The sequence below is a fragment of the Microsporum canis genome, genomic scaffold (assembly GCF_000151145.1).
Source record: "Microsporum canis CBS 113480 supercont1.3 genomic scaffold, whole genome shotgun sequence".
Lineage (NCBI taxonomy): Eukaryota > Fungi > Ascomycota > Eurotiomycetes > Onygenales > Arthrodermataceae > Microsporum > Microsporum canis.
The window spans coordinates 2,016,827-2,037,953 of NW_003299167.1; the positions used below are offsets into that span (position 1 = coordinate 2,016,827).

General features: G+C 50.2%; 8 protein-coding genes across 8 annotated transcripts; 2 read left to right on the plus strand and 6 right to left on the minus strand.

Moving 5' to 3' along the window:
* Positions 1-703: 703 nt before the first annotated feature.
* On the minus strand, positions 704-2,914 carry MCYG_03602 (C6 zinc finger domain-containing protein; the record flags this gene model as incomplete). The annotated part of the gene is made up of 3 exons (XM_002848050.1): positions 704-1,954; positions 2,019-2,519; positions 2,579-2,914. 3 exons carry the CDS (start codon positions 2,912-2,914, stop codon positions 704-706), a joined length of 2,088 nt encoding a protein of 695 aa, XP_002848096.1.
* Positions 2,915-4,178: 1,264 nt separating this feature from the next.
* MCYG_03603 (chitosanase) lies at positions 4,179-5,175 on the minus strand (the record flags this gene model as incomplete). The annotated part of the gene is made up of 4 exons (XM_002848051.1): positions 4,179-4,541; positions 4,593-4,909; positions 4,957-5,014; positions 5,065-5,175. 4 exons carry the CDS (start codon positions 5,173-5,175, stop codon positions 4,179-4,181), a joined length of 849 nt encoding a protein of 282 aa, XP_002848097.1.
* Positions 5,176-6,202: 1,027 nt separating this feature from the next.
* MCYG_03604 (pyridoxamine 5'-phosphate oxidase) lies at positions 6,203-7,405 on the minus strand (the record flags this gene model as incomplete). Its single annotated transcript, XM_002848052.1, has 2 exons — positions 6,203-7,164; positions 7,237-7,405. The coding sequence occupies 2 exons, from the start codon at positions 7,403-7,405 to the stop codon at positions 6,203-6,205; spliced, it is 1,131 nt and encodes a 376-aa protein (XP_002848098.1).
* Positions 7,406-8,412: 1,007 nt separating this feature from the next.
* Positions 8,413-12,409, minus strand: MCYG_03605 (pentatricopeptide repeat protein; the record flags this gene model as incomplete). Its single annotated transcript, XM_002848053.1, has 1 exon — positions 8,413-12,409. The coding sequence occupies one exon, from the start codon at positions 12,407-12,409 to the stop codon at positions 8,462-8,464; it is 3,948 nt and encodes a 1,315-aa protein (XP_002848099.1).
* Positions 12,410-13,084: 675 nt separating this feature from the next.
* MCYG_03606 (uncharacterized protein) lies at positions 13,085-13,417 on the plus strand (the record flags this gene model as incomplete). The annotated part of the gene is made up of 1 exon (XM_002848054.1): positions 13,085-13,417. The coding sequence occupies one exon, from the start codon at positions 13,085-13,087 to the stop codon at positions 13,415-13,417; it is 333 nt and encodes a 110-aa protein (XP_002848100.1).
* A 1,131-nt stretch (positions 13,418-14,548) lies between these two features.
* On the minus strand, positions 14,549-16,491 carry MCYG_03607 (conserved hypothetical protein; the record flags this gene model as incomplete). Its single annotated transcript, XM_002848055.1, has 3 exons — positions 14,549-15,004; positions 15,079-16,036; positions 16,157-16,491. 3 exons carry the CDS (start codon positions 16,489-16,491, stop codon positions 14,549-14,551), a joined length of 1,749 nt encoding a protein of 582 aa, XP_002848101.1.
* Positions 16,492-17,139: 648 nt separating this feature from the next.
* On the plus strand, positions 17,140-18,509 carry MCYG_03608 (protein kinase domain-containing protein; the record flags this gene model as incomplete). Its single annotated transcript, XM_002848056.1, has 2 exons — positions 17,140-17,656; positions 17,713-18,509. The coding sequence occupies 2 exons, from the start codon at positions 17,140-17,142 to the stop codon at positions 18,507-18,509; spliced, it is 1,314 nt and encodes a 437-aa protein (XP_002848102.1).
* A 298-nt stretch (positions 18,510-18,807) lies between these two features.
* On the minus strand, positions 18,808-19,884 carry MCYG_03609 (conserved hypothetical protein; the record flags this gene model as incomplete). The annotated part of the gene is made up of 1 exon (XM_002848057.1): positions 18,808-19,884. The coding sequence occupies one exon, from the start codon at positions 19,882-19,884 to the stop codon at positions 18,808-18,810; it is 1,077 nt and encodes a 358-aa protein (XP_002848103.1).
* Between the last annotated feature and the right edge of the window lie 1,243 nt (positions 19,885-21,127).

The following is a 21,127-nucleotide window of genomic DNA, read 5'->3' on the forward strand; positions in this document are numbered from 1 at the left end:
CAAAATCCGAGCCAATACGACCGTGGTCTTTCTTGAGCCCAAGAATCGATCTTGCTAACACCCAAGGGGAAAATGGTATTACCATTCTTTCTGATAAAGCTAGGCAGGCTATCTTTATCTCACATGGCATAATTAGTAGTGTAATGGTGGGATTGTATATAGATGGTGGATGGTTCGGCTTTTGCATGTTTATATTCTATATATAGTAACACATGGTACCTGCTTCGGAATTTAAGCAACGCCAAGCTTCGATAAGCATGTGATGACTAAGCCAGAACGTAGAGCTCTGCTTATATAATAGACAGGGCATTGCGGGACTAGCCGAAAGGGGCAGCCTTATACTTCAAGTTCCTTTTGAGTAGTTCGCTAGTTGCAAACCTGATAACATCTTGACGCACAAAGAGATTAATCCTTGGATCCCTGTGGCCCCTTTCATTGGTACGCAATCAACTTCAGCAGCCCAACCTTCAGTTCAAGTTTGAGTCCCATTACATATATATGTTGGAATGGTACTAACCAAGAAAGAAACTAGGACGTCTAAGATAGAATTAACGCTTTTCTAACAAATTATTCGACTCCAATATCTCACATATCATCTATTATGGACCCCCTGGCTTTTAGCAGGTTGGTGCTTCTCCTTTTCCTTCTTCTATCTTAACTCATTAGACTCCAGAGCGTAGTTCCATATCACTAATTGTGCTCGTCAAGAAAGGAACATGTCAGCTCCAATAGTTTCGTCATGGTGTAAGCTAGCCATCACCTCTTCCCACGCCCATGACTGGTCAGCATCAACTAAAGGTTCTTGCGCAGCAATCACCAGCTGGTTATCGAGTGAGTGCAATAACGGGTCCAGCTTCGGTAATGATGACGAAATTGGGGCCACCCCAGCTACTAATGCCAAATCTGGTCCGGGATGTGAAAGCTCTGTTGCTGGCCAGGGCCAGTTGCTTAATAGATCACCACTTGACGTGATGCTAGATTGCGAAGGAGGCGTATGCGGTACTGACAACGTGGTTGCTATGCTCGTAATGCCAAAGGTCGGACTTGCGGTTATGGCACTCGTGCCTAAGGTTAGCGACAACTTTTCCCTTATACGACACATCATTCTCTCCAACGTGGTGCTGATGGCCTTGCTAGACCCTGAGACAGCAGCCTCGTGTTGCTGAAAAGCGGCCTCCACAATGGGCCACGCGCGCTGCATCAAAGCTCTATCCTGGCAGACATAGCACTCTGATATGGCGATGGCGAGTGCCCGCCATGGAACCGTAACGAACCAGCGGAACCCTTCGCCACGGGGATCGGTGTGCACGAGCTGCACTTTCTCAAGAACATTTAACGCCAGTGAAAGGGGCCCCGCGCTTTCATTTGTGCCTGTTAATGGTATCATACAGCTAGTGCTACCGCCGCGTGGGTGCCTAAGCGGACGGACAGCTGAAAGTCTTGCACCAGAGACGAAGCACTGGATACGATGCCATGTGAACCAGGCATACGGTGTAGATTCAGGATCGCAATAAAATAAAAGACGGAGCGTCCTCTGCTCAAATTGTTGGACGTGCTGCTGCCGGGTTTCGTAGTCTCCAACTGATGGTTCGAAATTGAGGAGCCGGCCCGCAACCTGTACGTGGTACGACACCATGGAAAATGTGGTGTCTGTCAGCCCTTCCCGGTCAGGGATGTCGTGGGAAGTTGTCAGGCTAAAGTCAGAATCATTAATGTGCCTGGGTGGAGAGAACGATGCTGTGGCCTCTACTACGCTAATTAGAGGCTCGGAAGGTTGGCTTAAAGAGGTCTGAAAATCCAGCAAACAGATAGTCAACCAAAGCCGCTTCCGCATCTGCTGGCCGAAGAAAGTCTCATCTGCGCCTCCAGGTAAGTCGAGCGCTTTGGCGATTCGCACCGCAAATGCCATTAACGTCCATACGGCACGACTTGGGTCCTCTGACCTCCTGGCAACCTGTTTTGGGAAATTAGAATATTCTGTTCGGTTGCTTTGTGTTGGGTTTGGTTGGAAAACTCACAAGATACAATACAAACGCTTGGAGGGTGGTAACTTCAGGAGATACCAGCGGACTACTCTTCTCTAATGCTGCCTCACATGCTCTTCTCGCGCGGGCAACAATACTGGACTTGGTTGCGTGAAAACGTGCCCAACTTTGTGTCTCCGTTAAACTGGTGGCTGCTACGTAGCAGATGGCTGAGCCCAGGGACTCGACTGCAGCATGGCGTTCAGGGAATCCTAGGTATCGTTCTCCCTGTAACATCCATCTTTCTACAGACGGCCGATGTAGAATTTTGATAACCGGGTCTACGTTCAGTAGATACACCTGGCACAGTTGCGTCGTTGTCTCTTTGTCCTCGATGATAGAGGCCCATCCAATTTCCAGGTTGGATGGTCCGCTGAGACCCAGCACTCTTAACCCGCCATCACCCAGGGGCATTCTTGACGAGTCTGGCGTCGGTGCGCTGGCATCTTCAGTTTCATTTGAAATTGATTCAATGGCATCCCGAGATTCCTGGTCCTTATTTTTTTTTTAATCAGCCCTCTTCTAGCTTATGACTGTTGTGGCCCATGGCTCACCTGGTTCGAGCTTTGGCTAGCAGATGAACGCATACTGTCCACCAGAGCCTCCAACCTGCGAATTCGTTTCTTGAGGTCTTCATCGGCCGCCGTGCCAGCACCAGGAGAAATATCGATCCGTATCGACGCTTCGGGGTCCTCTGGCGAGATCCTCCGCAAGCGTCGAGCATGGGCACCTCGGGGCAATCGTGGCCGGCGCACAGGAACACAAACCACGCCCGCAGACGCACAGTTAGTGCAGGGATCGAGCTTATCACACTTAACTTTACGCTCACGGCAGAGCTCACAACTGAGATGGGCATTTTGCTGGCGTTTCTTTTGGTTTCGTTTCTCCATGTCCGGTTCTGTGCTGAATAGCCGTGCTCGTAGTTTTGAGCCTTTCGACACCGGACTACCTTAGCTATATAAACACAGAAAACCAAGACGCATTTGACATCTTCCGGTATATTTGGCACGCGGGCTGCTGAGCCTCAGCCGAGACGAGAGTACTCCGTGTTGAGCCCATTTGGTCTCGCCTTTCAGCAACACGAGCAAACACGAGGAGGCCTTTGCAATGCAACTCTATCTCTTTCGGAATATATATATATTATATATATAGAAATATACTCCATACAACGTTTGGCACCGTCAGGCACCTGCTAAGTGGGTATAAACCCGGGTTCGATGGCTGACCTATAGCGGAAACTGGTTTATCTGGACGTTGCTTCAAATCACTCTGTGTCCGGGCAGTTTGCCAACGGAAAAGCCACCAGTGAGCAAGAGAGACGAGTCTGACACGGACGACGTCATTTGGTGTTAGCAAGATGCACCGGCTTCTGGTTTCTTATTTGCTGGTATGGGCGTCAGCAAGAGGTAATCCTCGCATTGCTAACTCCAATACGAGAATAAACTAGTTGAAGAAGAATTGCATACTTTTGTGTTTCCCACTCTTGTTGACTGCCGCCTTGTCTCCTTATCAATATCTTACAGAGTTAACCATCCAGCCTAGAGATGCGCTACAAACCTTCGTGGCTGTGCCCTAGCATCACCCTGTCCGCGTTATGCTTTTTGCTAAGAATGATCTTCCGTCCTATCCTGTGTGCAGATCCAGATCATACGTGACACCTGTTGATAAATAGTTACAGTTCTTTCGTCAACCAGAGCTGAGGGCAACTCGGGATGCAACCTCCTCGCTTGAGGTCTCCGGGATAGCCCTGCAAGCTCCTGATTCACCTATGTGGGTTCCCAAGTGCTGACTATATATGGATCCTCATCAAGCATAAATCTTGGATGTGTCCCATGTACGAGAAAAGCTTAGTACTAAGTGCAGCAGAATGGGTCAAATACGAGCAGGTAGCAGGCTGATATGTAGCTGGATAATAAATGCCCGGCGAATAAAGAGGCAATTACCTTGGAGGTGTGTTGGCATAAAGCTTATAGTTTAAAGGAAATACATTGGTGAGCTTATATATCGTCAATGAACAAAGCGAATATGTTAATTTTGGTGCGAGAGCCAGCGATCTGCTTAGGCTTCTGATTTAAATACAACATTTGACATATAAACAACAGTTATATACGATAATCTATATACTCCAGCCTGTGTAAATCCATGGACAACAGCTCAACATCCCGCGATAAGAGTGATAGTAACCAGCACGATAGTAACCAGCCCACAAAGCAGGCTGCTGGGCGCCAGCATCGCCACGCCCATCGACGACGGCGCCTTCTCGCCGATCTTAGCAACCATGCGATCCCCGATAGGAGCGAGTGATTCCTCAAAGGTGCTAAAGTTGTCTGCCTTCCAGTCTGCGCCGTTGACGCCCGGTTTGGCATCTTCGCCCTCGAAGGCGACGAAGAGGACATCGTGGGCTTCATGGCCGTTGTTGCCAGTTAGGTGGTTTTCGGGGAAACAGGCCTGGGCGAGAGAGATGGATACTTCGCCTGTGTCGGTGTTGCCGTTTGTATCGCCCCATATGCCGTAGAACTATGTGGATGTTAGATATATATATAGATAGAAAGATAGCGGACAACACACCAGTCTGTTGTTGCAGACGACGGCAATGACGCTGAGGGGCTCTATGCCTGAGTCTGAGGGGAGATAAGATGGCTTCTTGCCCTCGTTGCCGAAGACGACGTAACTATGCAGGTTCGAGTCGAGGTCGTCGATGCCGTAGCTTGCCAGCTCGTCCTTGAACGTCGTCTGACCTTGACCCGTCAAATCGTTGGCGCAGTCTCCCTTCGACCTGTTGGCGCCGTCGCAGTCGACGTCTGCGTCTCCCAGGCGGCCCATAGGGCTGGGGGGACCGCTCAGGTAGACGACACCCTTATAGTCGCCGCAGTACATGAATCCGCCTGGCACCGTTAGAGAGGTTCAGCACATCTCGAGGAGGACAGCTTACTGCGTCCATGGCCGTCCTTGAAGCGGTTGCTGCTAAGAGGCTTGTCGCACTGGTTGTTCTACCGCATTGTTAGCATGCGCTCTATACGGGGATGTAAGCGGGAGATACCTTTGCATAGTCGTAGAGAGCCATGAGATTGTCGGGGACGGGGCGGCCAGCTGCAGAGGCGAGGCTCGCCAGGCCGCAGAGGGCGACGCAGAGGACGGTCTGGAGAGACATGTCGCTGTCTGTCACTGTTGACGGCGAAAGCTGAAGAAGGGCGAGGGCTTTTAAAGGCGCCTGGCTTGGCGTCGCTTAAGTTCAGGGGCAGTCGAGTTTAATATAGAGCAAGACGTTACAGATAAAAGGCTTAAGGCGCCTCATCTGAGTCGCACCAGACATAAGCCGTGGAGAGTCTCCTCTCATGAGCTTACGTGGCAATGGGTTAGAGATATATCCTGGAGTATTCAGCTAGGGTGCACTCCGTAGAAGGATGTACTCGCTGGGCAAACAAGCATCTCCAACCGCTAGCTAAGCCCCCGACCAAGATGCCTGAGATGCACATGAGCCTCGGCCGCCCTGCGCGGCGGTGGGGACGGAAGATGCGCCATCCTCGCGTCTAGATCGTAGATCGTATGGCAGTTGGATGCCGGGGTTGTTCGTCTTGTTATGTTTTATCCCTCTGTCGATAACTAGAGTCTAGAAGGCATCCTGGCATGGCTCAGCCGGCAGGGAGTAGACAAGTGTCGGGGTATATACTATGTTCCCTGTCTATCTTCCTGGTGAAATATATGCTGCCCTGATCAGCTTCAGCGGACGTTGACCCTTTGTCTACCTCAAGATATAAGGATCCAACTTCTCCCCATGAGTTGGGGCTAGAATCCAGATCAATCAACACCCCAAGTAGGCCTCCGCCCAACTTCCTTTACCTTGTTGATCAGAGGATCCAACATACACCAGGCCTTTTCACCATGGGAGGGTTTATATGGAGGCTGGGGTCGATCTTATCTGATTGATAATCTTATCTTCGTTGATCAGATAACTTGCGCAAGCAGCAAGACGATATAAATGTAGGAGAAGCGGGAGACACATTCTCATCTTCCGTGTACCGACGTGATGCAGTTATATTGTCTTGTACGAGTTATATGCGATTATGATGTACTTGAGCAGTCCTACATCCATATTACTTTGATAACTCAAGTAAACTTATATTTCTAAGCAATAGTTACACTCTATCTCTCGAGCCTAGTGAAACATCGCCAGTGGCTCACGGAGACAGTCGTTCAACATTCCATCTGAAAGTCTTCTCGTTCCCATCCACTTCATCTGCTCCATGCTGCCTCACATACCTAAATCGATCATGTAATCTACTCTTCCTCCCCTGCCAGAATTCCACCGACTCCGGTACTAGACGAACTCCACCCCAGAACGGCGGCAAGGGAATCTCCTTGACGTCCGCAAACCGGGCTTCCATCTCCTTCACTCGATCCTCCAGAACGGAACGCCCATCGTCTCCTCCTTCCACAGCGCCCTCATCTTCATTCGACCACAGCCGCTTACTCTGCTGACTAGCCCAGGCACCAATCTGGCTCCCCCTCTCCCTCACGCGCCAGTAGGTCTCGCTCTCTTCCCTGGAAAGCGGCTCGATTAACCCTTCAATCCTAACCTGCCGTTCGACACTCTGCCAATGGAACGTCAATGCTGCCCACTTGTTCCCTTCGTTTACTTGAGGTTCAGATCCATCGAACAGAGGCATAGTTTCGCCGTCTCTGTCTCTATCGTTGCCAAAGACCTGTCCGCCTTTGCCCGCTCGACTGCCCCAGTTACTGTAGATCACCCACCCCCGCTCGTCGAGTTCCTTCAGATACACGATACGCGCACTCGGACGGCCAGCGGGCATGCTGACCGTAGCCAACGTACAAGTCTCTGGTGCACAGGAGGCGGGCACTTTTGCATTTTTGAACCAGGTGTGGAACTGGTGTAGTGGGTTAGGATGCAGATGGGAGTATAGTAGAGGTGGGTTGGTGCCGAACTGGTGTGCGCGAGACGCATGTGAGACAGCCGCCGCATTCGCGACTGGGGTAGACGTGCCGGAGGAGATTGGTTCGTCTAATGATGCCAGCAGGTGCCTGGGGAGAGGAGTCGCGGTTAAGTCTTCCGGCATGATGGCCAGCTTCTGAGCCGGGCCAGCACTCTCTGGTGGAGGAGCGGCAATGTCACCCGGCGCAACTATCGATCATCAGATACGTGTGCTAAGATACGTGTGCTACTGGTAAATAAAGGAGGATGTAGTATACATACATATCAATCTCTTTGGGTGTCGGTGATACTGCGCGGCAGAGGCCGGTTCGCCTTCACTCGCTGGATTCGGCGCCATCCTATCAACAAGTGACAGCGGAGAGTGAATTGGTCGAGTTGAACTGTATAGTTGTTGGATGGTGTATCTCCCTCGAGGGGAAGCAGGGCGCATACGTTGTACCTGACCGTCTGCTCCCTTTTTCCTGGTTTTGGCTGCTTGGATGTCTCTCACCCCGCGTCAACGAACAGATGGAGGGGTTGACTGGCCCAGTGGGCAGATATCCGTCCGGCAGTGTAAAACGACGCAATAATGGTAAATCCTTTCTGAGCAAGTAGAAGGAAGAGACGAAAAAGCTGGAGGAAGACAAGAAGTTCTCCTGGATTCTTATTTTCTTCTGGTCTCACGCCACGGGATGATGTAAAGGCTTCGGCGATTCTCGGCGATACTACTTATCATAATATCTTACAAAGAGAGGATGTATTATTATACAATGTTTTTTGATATTTTTCTCTCGAGATCTATAGAGTAGGGAGTTGTCTATTAATTCAAGCCCAAGAGACCAAATTCTCCTGGACCAGCCAAAAAAAAGGCACAACTATCAAAATCAACCCCAGCTGCGGCCTGCGCTCAAATAACGCCGCACTTTTTGTATATCAAAAGAGAAGAAAAGCAAGAGAAAAACACCATCCACACCAGGCCCTCGGTTGTGCAATTCGCATTCCAGGTTCCCTCCCTTCCCACTATTCAAAAGAGCCAAATGAATCAAATATCAAGCTCAGTGTCAAACAAATGTAAATGTGACCGAGACCAATCGCTTGGAAACGCCGTCTCGATGATGTGGGAAGACCAGCCCAACTAGCCTTATTAGATTAAATCAAATCTTCTCGAACTTCTTTAGCCGAGGGATGGTAGGAAAGTAATCAAAGCAAGGAAATAACGTTAAATGATCCCGAAACGCCGGCCGCTGTGTATGGTACAGGGAAATGCATGAATCAATAAACAATAAATGGTAATAAAAGGTATATATCTTTTTTTTTGTAAAGAAAAATGAGTAAATGGGAATGAAATGTTCATGTCGAGCGAGGGATATTGCACCCCCGGCACGGCGTTTTTTTCTGGTAGTTTCTTTCTTTTCAGGTTTCAAAGCGAAAGGGTGATAGTATGTGGATGCGTTTATGGGGTATATGTTTCGTTGCATCACACAAGGCTGGTTTAGATGGATTGTGCCTATGCTGACTGTCCACCATTGACCAAATCCAACACCTTCCCGGTGACTGCGGAAGGATAGCCGCGAGACATCATCTCACGCACCACGCTATCAGCGCCGGCATGATCTTCGGCAGCCAAGAATGCCCTTGTCATAGCCTCGTATGTGCTTGGCTCACGTTTTTCAATTCCCACGCCATCGTACACAGCTTTGGCATTGCGGACGTTGCCTACCGCAGCCCACCCGTGAATGAGGGTGTTTGCAATGTAGGCAGTCATAGCAACCTTGTTGGCAGCCATGTCAGCTAGCATGGCAGGAGTATCGGAGACTTGATGGTTAGCCACCATTGACTCGAACAGGGCCTGGTAAAGACATGCTTGTGGGCGAAGGTGAGGTTGGGCGAGGGCAGAATCGAAGGCTTCCCGGGCCCCGGCCATGTCGTGAAGGACGCATCCCCGAGCATGGATGAGGGAAGCGTAGTGCACGGCTTCAGGAAGCTGACCGGAAGCACGGATGGAATCCAGAACCTCGGTGGCAGCAGCCATGTTGACGGGCTCGAGCGAAGCATAGGCATCGATAAGAAGCTTGTAGGTGTGCATTGTGGGCTGGATGTCCTTGGATTTCATGCGCTCGTAGTATGCTAGCACCTTGGAGCGGTCACGCTTGGTGTTGAGGAAGTACTGGATGATGGAGTTGTAAGGGGCTGGGCGAGGCTTATAATTTGGCATTGACTCCATTTCATCGAACATTTCTTCAGCAAAACGTTCGTCACTTACACGGCATAGTGCATTGACAATAGTTCCATAAGTGACGCTGGTGGGTCGAACGTTATTTGCACGCATCTCGGCGAAGTAGAGCAAGCAGTCATCAATGCGGCGAGCTTTTCCTAATTTGCCAATGAGGGCATTGTAAAGGAATGAGGTTGGCTCAACCCCCTCAGAGGTAGCGCGATGGAATATCTTCACCGCCTCGGTGGCCTCATCGAATGTCTTAGTCGACTCCTTGAGAGTTGTGATGTAAAGACCAAAAGTGTTGGCAGATGGAGCAGAACCCATGTTCAAGAGTTCCTGGTGGTACTTGGCAGCCAGGTTACGCTCACCAGTGGTGAGGCAGGCAGCAACCATGGCATCCAGGATAGAGGTCCAGCCATACTTGACAGCGCTGTACTGTAGCATCAGCGGAACATCATGTTTAGCCATACCCAGAATCTCATGTACCATGTTCATGCGTCCGCACTTGGCGGCAGCAGTAATCAGTTTGGCGTAGGTAATATAACGGGGATGTCGGCCAATTCGGCGCATGTTCTTAAACTTGACCATGGCATTGTTGAGATGGTCTTCGATGCGTCCACGTGGAGACTCAAGCAGCTCTGCGATAATCGATGAGCCTCTGAAGTCGGTAGAGTGAGCGTATGGGTCAAACGAGTCCTCCGGCCTGGCTGGCTTTAGTCCTGGAGATGGCTCAGGCTGAGCTTGGGGTGCGGCAGGGGCAGGTGCATTGTACGATGGAGTGGTGAATGTGGGAGCACTTCCATGGATATAATGGTGCCATTTCTGCACGATATCTGGACGGACATCTCCCAACTTTGTAACACCTTGGTCCAGAAGCTGCTTGGTGTAGTCATCCAGGCGAAGGCCGGCATTCATTGCAACCTCTAGCATGTGCACAAATCGGAGCGGATGTGCAGCATCAAACAGAGTAGAACCATTGACTAGAATGCCAGCCTGTGCCTGCATGGCGAGAGTAAGGTCTCTAGCGGTCAAGTGGGATATTCCCATTGGCCCGAGGCTAGCTACAACATACTCAGCAACAGGCGAGACGAGGCCACCGTTTTCAACCATGCACCACATCAGCGTCATGGCGGAATGAGGTGAGAGCGGCGCAGCAGCCTGAATAAGCACACGGCCAAGCAAGTCAACGGCTTCATCAATCTCCTCCCGGACCCGCTGCTTGTGATCGTTAGTTGCAGAGCTAGAGTTAGTACTTCGGATGCGCGAGAACATGCTTCGGGCTTCCATGAGACCCTCCTCAATCTGACCGCTCTTCAGCAATGCAATGGTATACATGGCTACAGGCTGAATAAAGCTTGCAGTGACACGAGAGCACGAAGACAGGACGTCCCAGAAGGGCTTGGCCATGTCAAGGCTACCCTGACGGATGTGGAGGGCGAGCATAGCGATAGCTGGCTCGACGGAAGTGGCAGCATCCGTGGTCAGGAGACTGTACGCACTAGTAGCGGTGGAGACGTCATTGGCATCGGCTGCCGCAACGCAGATATTTAACGCTGCATCTGTCAGGGCCTGGCCCTGCAGCTGGGTCTGGGCAATTTGCAAGGCTGAAGCATAGTTACGGTTGTCGAGGGAGTGTTGAACAAATCCATCCTTGACGATCACCTCTTCAACTGCCTGGAGACGTTCCGCCTGTTTCTCCACACCGTCAAAGGAAGCACGGATCTTGTCGAAGAAGCGGCGGGCCCCGTCTGTCTTACCACAGGATAAGTAAGCCTTGATGACAGAGGCGTACACTTCAGCGTCCTGGCGTTCGACGATGGCAAAGTTTCCGTTATTGTCAGCAATAGCTAAAGTTTTGTACTCATTGTAACATTCGACCGCGCTCTTGAAATCGCCTTTCATAGAGAAAGTGTCGACCATGGGTGGGAACATAGCAGCGTGAGGGGCGACCTTGTTGGCCTCCATGTGTGCGAAGATCTCAATCATCTGGTCGATATCCCCCTGCATAGCACAGGCAGTCAGGAGGGAGCGGTAGACGGGGAGCGGGAAGGCGATTTCGGGGTGTCGGGTGGTAGCAACATTGAACAGCTTGAGGGCGATAGGGAAAGAATGGTCCTCGGCCAAGAGCTCGCGCTCGACTTCGCTAGATTGGAAGATGAATTTGCCAGGCTCTTCCATACCACCGAATCGTACTCGAGATTGCTCTAGGTCCTTGGCCATACGAAGGCAGTCCAAGGAGCGGGTAGACAAGAGTTGGACAATGATTTTGTACGTGTTCTCATCAGGCATAACATTTCGACGAAGCATGTCAGAATAAACATCGAGAGCCTTGGGGACGGCATTGTGCGTCTCTGGGTGAAGGTGGATGGCAGCCTCAAGAAGGGCATTGTAAGCGGCCGCCGTGGGTTTGACACCGTCCCTCAAGAGGCTCTCGAAAGCTGCTGGGACCTGAGCGTGATCTCCATCCTTGGCCAACTTGACGACTCCATCGGACCGAGACTCACTCCGTTTTTTCTCGTAAATGGAGTGATCGTTGACTGGGGTTCTGGGGGAGACGATGGTGGCCCCTTGAACAGAGGAAGCCGGGGTCTGGTGGGATTGGTCACCACTCTCGACATCGAAAACTTCACTTCCGGACTCGATGGCCGAAGAGTGATGTTCAGACTCGGCGAGAGCGTGTGCCTCCTGGATCTCTCGGATCTCTCTGGCAACGGCCTCGTCAACCTTTGCACTGACATCCTTATCCACTGGAGCACTCTCAACTTTCCTCGAGGAGCGAACTTCACTGCGACTCCGTGCCCTCGAGACAGAGGCAGCGAGCTGATCAACATCCGAGTCCTCTAAGGTTTCCTTCCCTTCCTTGGTCGGCTTCCAGCCAATGCGCTTGGTGAACTGGAACTGCTTCCAGTCGCTGTCGTCCCCGGTCTGCTGAGCATGCTGCCAGGCGGCGTAGTATGCGGCTAGACCGGAGTCACCGTTGGTAGTGCCGGTAGCAGTGTGGCCGGCCTTTGCACCACCGGCGCTGGACGAAGAGCCAGAAGCATTCTGGAAAGCGTTCTGGAGCTGTGCAGTGCGAGTGAACTTTACAGTCTGTGGGATTGATGTGATCTGATTTAGGGAGGAAGCTGAGGGAGCGTATGAGGATTGAGAGGCGGCAACGACAGACTGGGCGTAGCCGTGGACAAAGGTCTTGGAGAAAGTCTGACGCGCGAGATGAGTGAATGGCTTAAAAACCATTTACGTTATTGAGGACCTCTTCAATGCGAAGAGGAGATACTAGAAGAAGAACAAGTCTTGAGTCAGCCTCCGGATCGAGTAACCTGCCCAACGGCTTTCAGTACCACGTCAACACAAGTCCATACATACTGTAGCACCGGGATGATTGAAAGAACGCAGGTTCATCCGACGACCTACAGCCGTCAATGAACGCGCTAGATGTAAAAGGTATATATTATTAGGTGTTGAAAGAGAGATAGAGAGGTAGGGGAGGTCGCGGATATCTCGATTGTATAGATGTGTGTATAGATCGATAGGGCTGTTGAAAGAAAAAAGGAGCGTAGAACCCTACGCCCTAGGGGACTTCTCTGCCTTTATAGTGAATGAGAGAGAAGAGAACGAGAGAGAAAGACGACGAGCCTTCGAAGCTGAAACTTGAGACGTTGAAGGAGAAAAAATCACAGACGTCGAAGAAGGAAGAAAAAAAAAGGTGTTATAACTCACATTATATGACTAACCCCGCTGACTAAGCCGCTTTTCCGTGTCTTTTTCTTGCCTTCTTTGGCCCGATCGGGAAAGTGGGGACAAGGGGCACAAGGGCGGGTCCTGATTGGCGGGATCACCCGGGCCGGTCTCGTGACCCGTTACCGATGGACCGCCGCGTTCGTTACGAGGAGATGAAGGATATAGATCACCATGACGATAGAGAAGAGAGAGAGAGATGTCTGTGATACAGCGCCGTGGAGGATGATAGTCTGTCTTGGTCTCGCACAGCCTCTTCCACGGCAACACTACTATACAACCAAGGAGAAGAGCAAGATACACGAAATACACGGTATGTACGGGCAAGAAACGAGGGGCGGAGCAACTTCCGGAGTTCTCGGAGCTTTCGGAGCCGACCAGCTCGTGTTTATCCCCCTTTTTACGATGGCTTGTGTTGCTGACTCATCGCTTCCGACTTATTTTCGTTCAAAGGATCTTGATATCAAGGACGAGGCTGAAGAAGATGCGGTGGAAGAAGCAGGATAGAAAAGAGGAGGGTGTGGAAGACAGAGGACGACGGGAGAAGTGAGTCGAGGTGAGTCGATGCTTCAAGATCAAGAAGCACCAAGCACAGACAGCAGGGGTTGGTCGCATGTTTCAACGGTCATTGGCACCCCTTGCTATCATCTTACGTACTAGAGGCCAGGCTCCAGTGTTTCCTGGTTTTTGGCGGTCCCACCAGGATGCGTCCAGAAGCTGTGGAGAAACCCTGACCTCATACACCTTGTGACCGAACGGAGGGAAACGGGTTGTTGCCAAAGTGTCGACTTGGTCTACTTGTCATTGTTGCTGCAAGGCGAGAAGGGATGGCGGAAGTCCTCGTTACCAACAAGACCTTAACCTATAAACAGCACTCGAATAAACCGCTTAAAACCCTTCTTGGTTACAACTGTCCAAGTCGGCAACCAACCCGGAATAGAATCTCTTGCACGAAAAAGGCAGGAATTGAACATGATTTACTTCATGCTACGACTAGATGCCGACACGTTTAGATCCATCATGGCTGAGCTTTCTGAAAACAGGTTTGATGGGAAGAACGAGGAATGAAGAAAGGTGCACTTCCAGCCGCTGAGAAGGCTCTTCATCCTGATATGAGATATGGCTCAATATTTGGGCGACCATGATATCATTGTTATCCCCAATAGCCCGTCCTTACACATCGCTGCCAATTCCTCCAGTCCAATAGCAATTTCTAGGACGGGGTGCAGCATCCTGTCTCGACTCCCTTCTGCACTAAAAAGGCAGGCGACCATGCTAACGACGCTGCATGTCCCCAACTGTAGTCAAGAAAACCCAAAATATACTATCGATAAAAAGGTCATCGTTGTCCCCCATAGTCCCCCTGCAAGGCGCTGAGCGGTCCTCTCAACACTAACAAGTGTGACAGGAAACTGGAGTCGCTGTTAAAATCCAAAACTTCTATATATTTCGGAATTCTCGACCACCCACCCCTTCAGATTTTCGAGATTGGACACCATAACCTTAATTGTACTAATCAATATATTATAAAGAGATAATACTTTTATTAAAACTACTAAATAATAATACACGATTAATACAATAATTACACTATACCACCACACTCGGTGGATTTTTGAGCCTCAAGAACACACGAATTTAATCCTCGGCTTGGTGAATGCGGACATTAGACGCACCCGTGATCTCCTTAATGTCTTGGAATAGGTCGGAAGCAGATGTCATGTAGGAGATACTGCAGTGCAGGTTCCCGCCGAAGAGAAGTCCGATAAATCTCCCGTACTTATCTAAGACAAACGCCCCAGAGTCACCACGAGCAGAAAAGTCACCACGAGCAGAAGAGTCATCTTCGTGAGAAGGAGCGATAACCCAGTCTTGTCTACATTTCTGGGTTGGCATGTCCCCAGATGGGCCTCCTAAGGTCCAAGAAAGTAGCGTTGTGGTTTCTATCCCGTTGATCATTCCCTTTGTGAAGCCTGTTGAGCGACCTAATTTGAATACAGGTATATTTGTGTCAAGCATGAAGGAGGCCTCGGTAACATGAGTTCCACTAATTGGGTTAAACGCGCTATACATCGAAACCACCTCAGGGGACAGCTATATGTTTTAAATTTGGCAATCAGCAGACTATTATAGTCGGTTATACGGGATGGATGGAGGTATATACATACCTTGTTACTAGATATCCTTCCTTCGTCAACTTCAATTAGGGCCCAATCCAACGAGGAGTTAGACTCAGCTAACCGTAAACCAGATGCCGCATAAACTGTACCAAAGTAGTTTCCCCCATCCTTCATGAACTCCTCGGCCGTCCGGATCTGATGCTCTAGTTTAGCGATGCATTTCCGTTTGATCTCTAACAGCTTTTGTTGTGAAGGGATAAGGAAAGCGTCTGGTTCACTTGCGAGCTTTTCAAGTTCGTAGTATTCTGGTGTACGGTGCCCTTCAAGAATCCCACTGTATTGAGTCATCATGTTATCATGGTCACGCTGAGAAGGGTGTGATAGCTTGATTCTATTGGCCGAGTCTCCTGGTTTGATCCCCTTCTGCTCCCACCTATCGCGTTCTGGTTTGGGAGTATCCTCATTTACGACGCAGTGGAAACAAGTCAATCCGTAAGTTTTCGATGATAGGTCTGGGAAATCTAAAACGACGAAACCTCCGAAAGTTCCGCCTCTCTTTGTGTCCCGCAATGTTGCTAGGGACCCTCCGAAACGAGCTTTCCGATTCCAGTCACGCTCGTCAAGAACATCGGCGCCCTGTGTATCATGTGGGTATATATCCCCTCGCCCTATCTCTACTGCGACATCTTCAAGCCCTACAGAGTCGATAACATCTATGATGCGATCTCTGATTCCACTCCAGTGTCTCGACACGATCCCTGAGATTTCCCTGATGGTGACTATGATGGTTATAATTCGTTCTTCACCCTCTCGACCACGCCTGAGAACATCTAGGGTACGCCAGCGTTGTCCGTTCAAGATTTTAAGAATTCTCTCCTTCAGACTGGGCCAGATGTGAACAATTCGATCATTCGGACCCACCGGGTACGAAAGTATAGGCATGTATGCAAGAGGGTCAGAGATTTCAACGTCGAGATCTATGTGTCCAGCTGAGACACATATTTCCCTAATCTTTCGACATAGCAAGAGCCATGTCGTATCTACAGGGCCTTTTTGCTGTGCACTTATCAATATAACTGGTGTCGGAGGCCTGCAAGAATTTCGCCAGCGGCGCTTAATGACTGACATTGATTCAAAGTCAATGCCTGAGGTTTGAATTTCCTGCATGATGGGGCCGCGTAGCTCCGAGTTGAACACTGAGGTAATAGCGTCTGTGGCGGTTACAGGGAAGACATCTGCAGGCAAACGGCATAATATGGGGCCCCCAACGCGCAGATCTTCGACCAGTATCTCATCATCAGGTGGTACAGGTAGGGTATTGTCCTCTGACGATGATGACCCGTCACGCCATTTTAGCCGCCGTCTCATGGGAAGGTCAGCCGTAGAACTGGATGGAGCTGTATGCAGCCGCAGCGGCCCTGCATACGCGACTTGTGATGTGTGGACACGAGTCTGGGCCATATCTTGGCAGAGGAGAAAGGCTTTCTAAACACGAGGAATCTTGTTGCGTCAACGAACCAACGCGTGTTATGTAGTTAGCCTGAGTCGGACCGCCAGGTGTGAAGAAGCAAATACTTCTATAACGCGAAAATATATCTTCGGGCAAACACGATGCAAAAGAAGGCAGCAGTGAGAGAGAGAGAGAGGTTGAGGCTTAATAAAAAGAACTTATGACAATATCGAGTTTCTTACATATGATTGGTCATCGATAGTTTTATACATTATTGGTGTAGCTCACGTGATTAACCTTATTACGACATGCACGGACCACAGAATACTGGCCTTTTTGTCCTGCATATACAATACATTGTTACTATATCACATTCATACCTAGATTATATCGTTTGTTACTTACTAACTACCGAGGCAGTGAAGCATCAAGTGCGGTGGCTGCTGTCCCTAAGCATCCATGATGGCTGTTCAAGCTTCGAGGCATTTGGACCACTGAATCACCGAAACCAGCATCTTTCATCGCGTACGATGAAACTTTGCCAGAGGTTTGCTTCGGTCAGCCGGACTGGATCTCTATCTCATCTCTATAATCGTCATATATTGATCCAGTACTGGCCAACATCACCGATAGCAGGTCCATTTCGTAGCCTTTGCTCCATGGCGGACTCACCATCCTCCACGACAGAACAGCTATATCACCCTGTGATAGATATGGAAGACCTAGAGGGATATACGCCTGGAGGATACCACCCAACAATCATTGGAGACTCGTTTTGCGACAGCCGCTATACCATAGTTCACAAACTCGGCTTTGGTAGCTACTCAACCATTTGGCTTGCCCGCGACCAACATCGCCAACGCTACGTGTCGCTGAAAATACTAGTTGGGGCAGCATCACAGGATAGTAACGAGGGTAAAATCCTCCAGTTACTGGCTAAAGGTGCTTCAAATTGTGTTGAGAGACAGTTTATCCCGCCTCTGCTTGACCAATTCTCCTTCGATGGCCCCAATGGCCGCCATCTATGCTTAGTCGGAGAGCCTGCCGGCTGCAGCATAGCCAGTTCCAAGGAGAACAGCACAAACTTCATGTTTCCTCGAGGCGCTGCCAGATCCGTTGCCGCTCAACTCATCATGGGTGTATCCTATCTGCATGCAAACGATGTATGCCATGGAGGTGTGTTCACCCCAGAATCAAATTACTATGGGCTTTACTTACCTCAAGTGAATTAGATCTCCATCTTCACAACTTTCTGCTTCGTGTCCCGAATTTTGATACCCTTAGTACGGCCGATCTATATGAAAGACACGGCAGGCCGTGTGAGGTGCCCGTCCTGCGAGTAGATGGAAAGTCGAACACGCCACATTCGCCGCCGTACGTCGTTTATCCCATGGTTTGGAAGTTACCTGCGAACAAGATGCTAGACCCGGAGGTAATCATCTCAGATTACGGGACATCATTCATCGTCTCGCAAACCCCGTCTCCAACACTACAGACTCCAGCCCTTTATTCACCTCCTGAAGTTTTCTTCAACGAGCCCATAACTATACCTACTGCAGCCGACATATGGACTCTAGGTGTTGTTCTATATGATGCCGTGGGCGAGCGCCCGCTATTCGAGACTTTTGCATGGGACCCAGATGGCATTATCGCCGAGATGGTCAACACGTTAGGGGAGCCACCTATGCGATGGTGGCACGCCTGGGCTAATCGCTCTGAATTTTTCAACCCCGACGGTTCATGGATCACCAACTTCAGGCGCATTAGTACTCCAGAGTTCAGGCGCCTCCACAAACGTATGTGGGATATGGGCCGTGGCGAGACTCCGGAGACTTGTGAATGGGATGTTGCCGGAGGCGAGTTAAGGGCACTGGAGGACATGCTTAGAGCTATGCTGAAATTTGAGCCAGCCGAAAGGCCAACGGCGAAGCAGCTTCTGACGTCTGAATACATGGTAAAATGGGCCTTACCAGCCTGGGAACGGCATGTGAAGCGAAGGAACTCCGGTACTGTTCAGCATCATCATTAGAGCTGTTAACATTGTGGTTAAGCAATCTATATTTATGATTAATCTATCTCTAAAATAGAGACTAGTCCTTTATTAAATAATCTATAGTAGAGTTAGATAATTAGATATACAAATAGAGGATTTCTACTACTAGGGAGCAGTACAATATTGGTTATCGTATATTACATGCATTTGATTTTAGAGAGGTCATAGTAACAGGCAGACGCCAGGGGAAATATTTCGTTTTAATGTACATGTTCTCCTCTCTTTTTTCATTTCCTCCAAGTCGAATGGGTATATGCAATGCCAGGCAAGATAATTAATTCCGCATCCCCCTCCGTAAAGCAGCCAGTAGGTCACGGGCCCCCGGGCACTGCTCAATATGTTCCAGAAACTCCCTCTTTGACAGAGCACACATGTTTGTACCAACCAGCGCCCTCGGTGGGTTGACAAAGCTTACAACGCGATAAATTGCATAAGTGAAGCGGTACAGCTCAGACGCCCGGTAACATCCTCGACACCAAAGGCCGTTCTCCCGGGAGTTGTCCGGCTGCAGAGAAGGGAAACAGATAGACGCCATGCCGCAGCACTCGTCTGTCCGAGAGCAATACTGAGCGCGTACTAGCGCCCCTGTCTCTTTGTCGCGTGTTGGTTCCAGGGGGGCAGTCTGGAAATGGTCTAGGTTGGGCATACGACTCCTCCCAGGCGGTACCGGCACAGCTGGTTCAGGAAGAGACTGAGAGAGCTCCTTGGCTGCCTTGACGCTGACCAGCTTCAATCGTCGGCGGCGTGAGAGCTCGTGTGAGACGTCGTAAACCCCGTAGATGCTCCGCATGATAGGGAGCGTCCTCACCTGGGTCGTGGTGAGGCTGAAGCAGTATCTAGCGAGGTCGGTGGTCATCACCCACAGAGAAGGGTTAGAGCGCTGGCACTCGTAGCAGCACCTGTCCAACGTTGGTAGGAACAAGAAGGGCCCGTACTGGCCGCACCAGACGCATGATTCCGATCTAAGAACGGCACGTAGCCTGCCAGCCGGGTGGAAGCTGATAAGCTGTGACTTCCCGAGTGCCTTGAGGGTATCTGGAGCATGCTTCATAAGCTCACGATATGCGGGCAGGCTCTCGACCACGCTTCTGCCTCGCTTGGAGACATATGACAGGCGAGACAGAGTGCGAAAGTCCAGGCTGTTTAACGTATCATGGAGGATCTCAAGGGGCAAAACATCCAGCCGCCCGATGGAAGAAGGGCCAGAATGAGGAGGAAGAGTTGAAAGCTTTGGCGGATCCGAGACGGAGATCCTTCCTGCCAGCTGGTGAGGAGGGCGGTGGGATAGATGGGTTATGAGATATTCTTCAGACAGCTGTTCATCTGGCGTCTCATCCGGGGTAGTAGACATGGCGGTTCCGGAACGCTGTAGGCCTTTTGGTCGTAGCACCGTTGACAGCAGCAGAAGAAGAAGATGTTTAAATATCAGACAGAGACGTTGCTGTCCTGTGAAAAGCTGTGGCTTCTCGGTGGCACAAAGCAGAAATTACTAGCTGACCATCTCTCACTTTGTCTGAAGATGATGAAGAAGACAGCAAACCAGGACGGCCAGACAAGATGTGCTGCCGTCAGCTTGAGGCTGTTGAAAGCTGCCCAGCGAGGAAGAATCCATCTTCCAGTTAGTAACAGCTAACGGTTAGTTATTATCCATCTCTCCTCCCTTGGACTATCGCCAGTCTTCATGTTTACTGACTTGTGAGCTGGCACCAGCAAGCTACGCCTGGTGAACTCGAACTGGAGCATCGCCTCTCAGGCAAGGGTAGGCAGATGGAATATTCTCCTATGGCGACCCTCATCTAGGCTCTCGTCGGGCTCACGGAGAGAGACCCCTGATGGATACGAATCTAGGATACAATCAAATCACTCTCTGACGGGCTACCGGATGGCCCTTTCTATCTATCTATATATATTCAGACGTTGCTCAGCTTTCGATCAGCCTACGACACGATTTATATACACGCAGCATGAAGTCGGAATTAAACATGGCAAGCCTGTCTACTTCTCCATCTTCTCCAGGATTCCAGGATGTCCAGTGTTGATCTACGAGACTAAAACAGCTGGGTCTCTCTTCTCTATGGATCGTTCTCCTCCTTTTACCCGTTATGAACGTGTGGATGAACCCTCCAGTGTGTTCGGAGTGTTTGTACTTCTTTGGACGACAGCGAAAAGGATACAGGAGTGCTGCGGTCGATGAGGGCGTCGGATCGATAATCGTCCTACCCATCCATGCTCATTCACCTGCTGTGATCCCACCAGGCTATATCAGATATCCGGTTCAACCGTGGAGATGCAGAGTTCCGGCCTAGATATCTCGTGAAGTCAGTCTCAATCTGCATCTCTGCGTAAACTTACTCACCCCCATGGTTATCCAGTTTCTTCCATCTGAGGAAGCGTTTCTCGTATGCAAACCCCATGGAAAAAAATCCCTCTCGCTTCTAGCGTTGTTCTTCCTTTCCGACCCGCATATGTCACCATGCCGATACTACCTTGGGAGGCTGTCATCTCTTTTCTCTCCACCACCCTGAAAGACTGAAAAGTGGCCTCTATCGGACGAGCTATGCGGAACATCAGGGGTAGACCTCGAGCATTTTCTT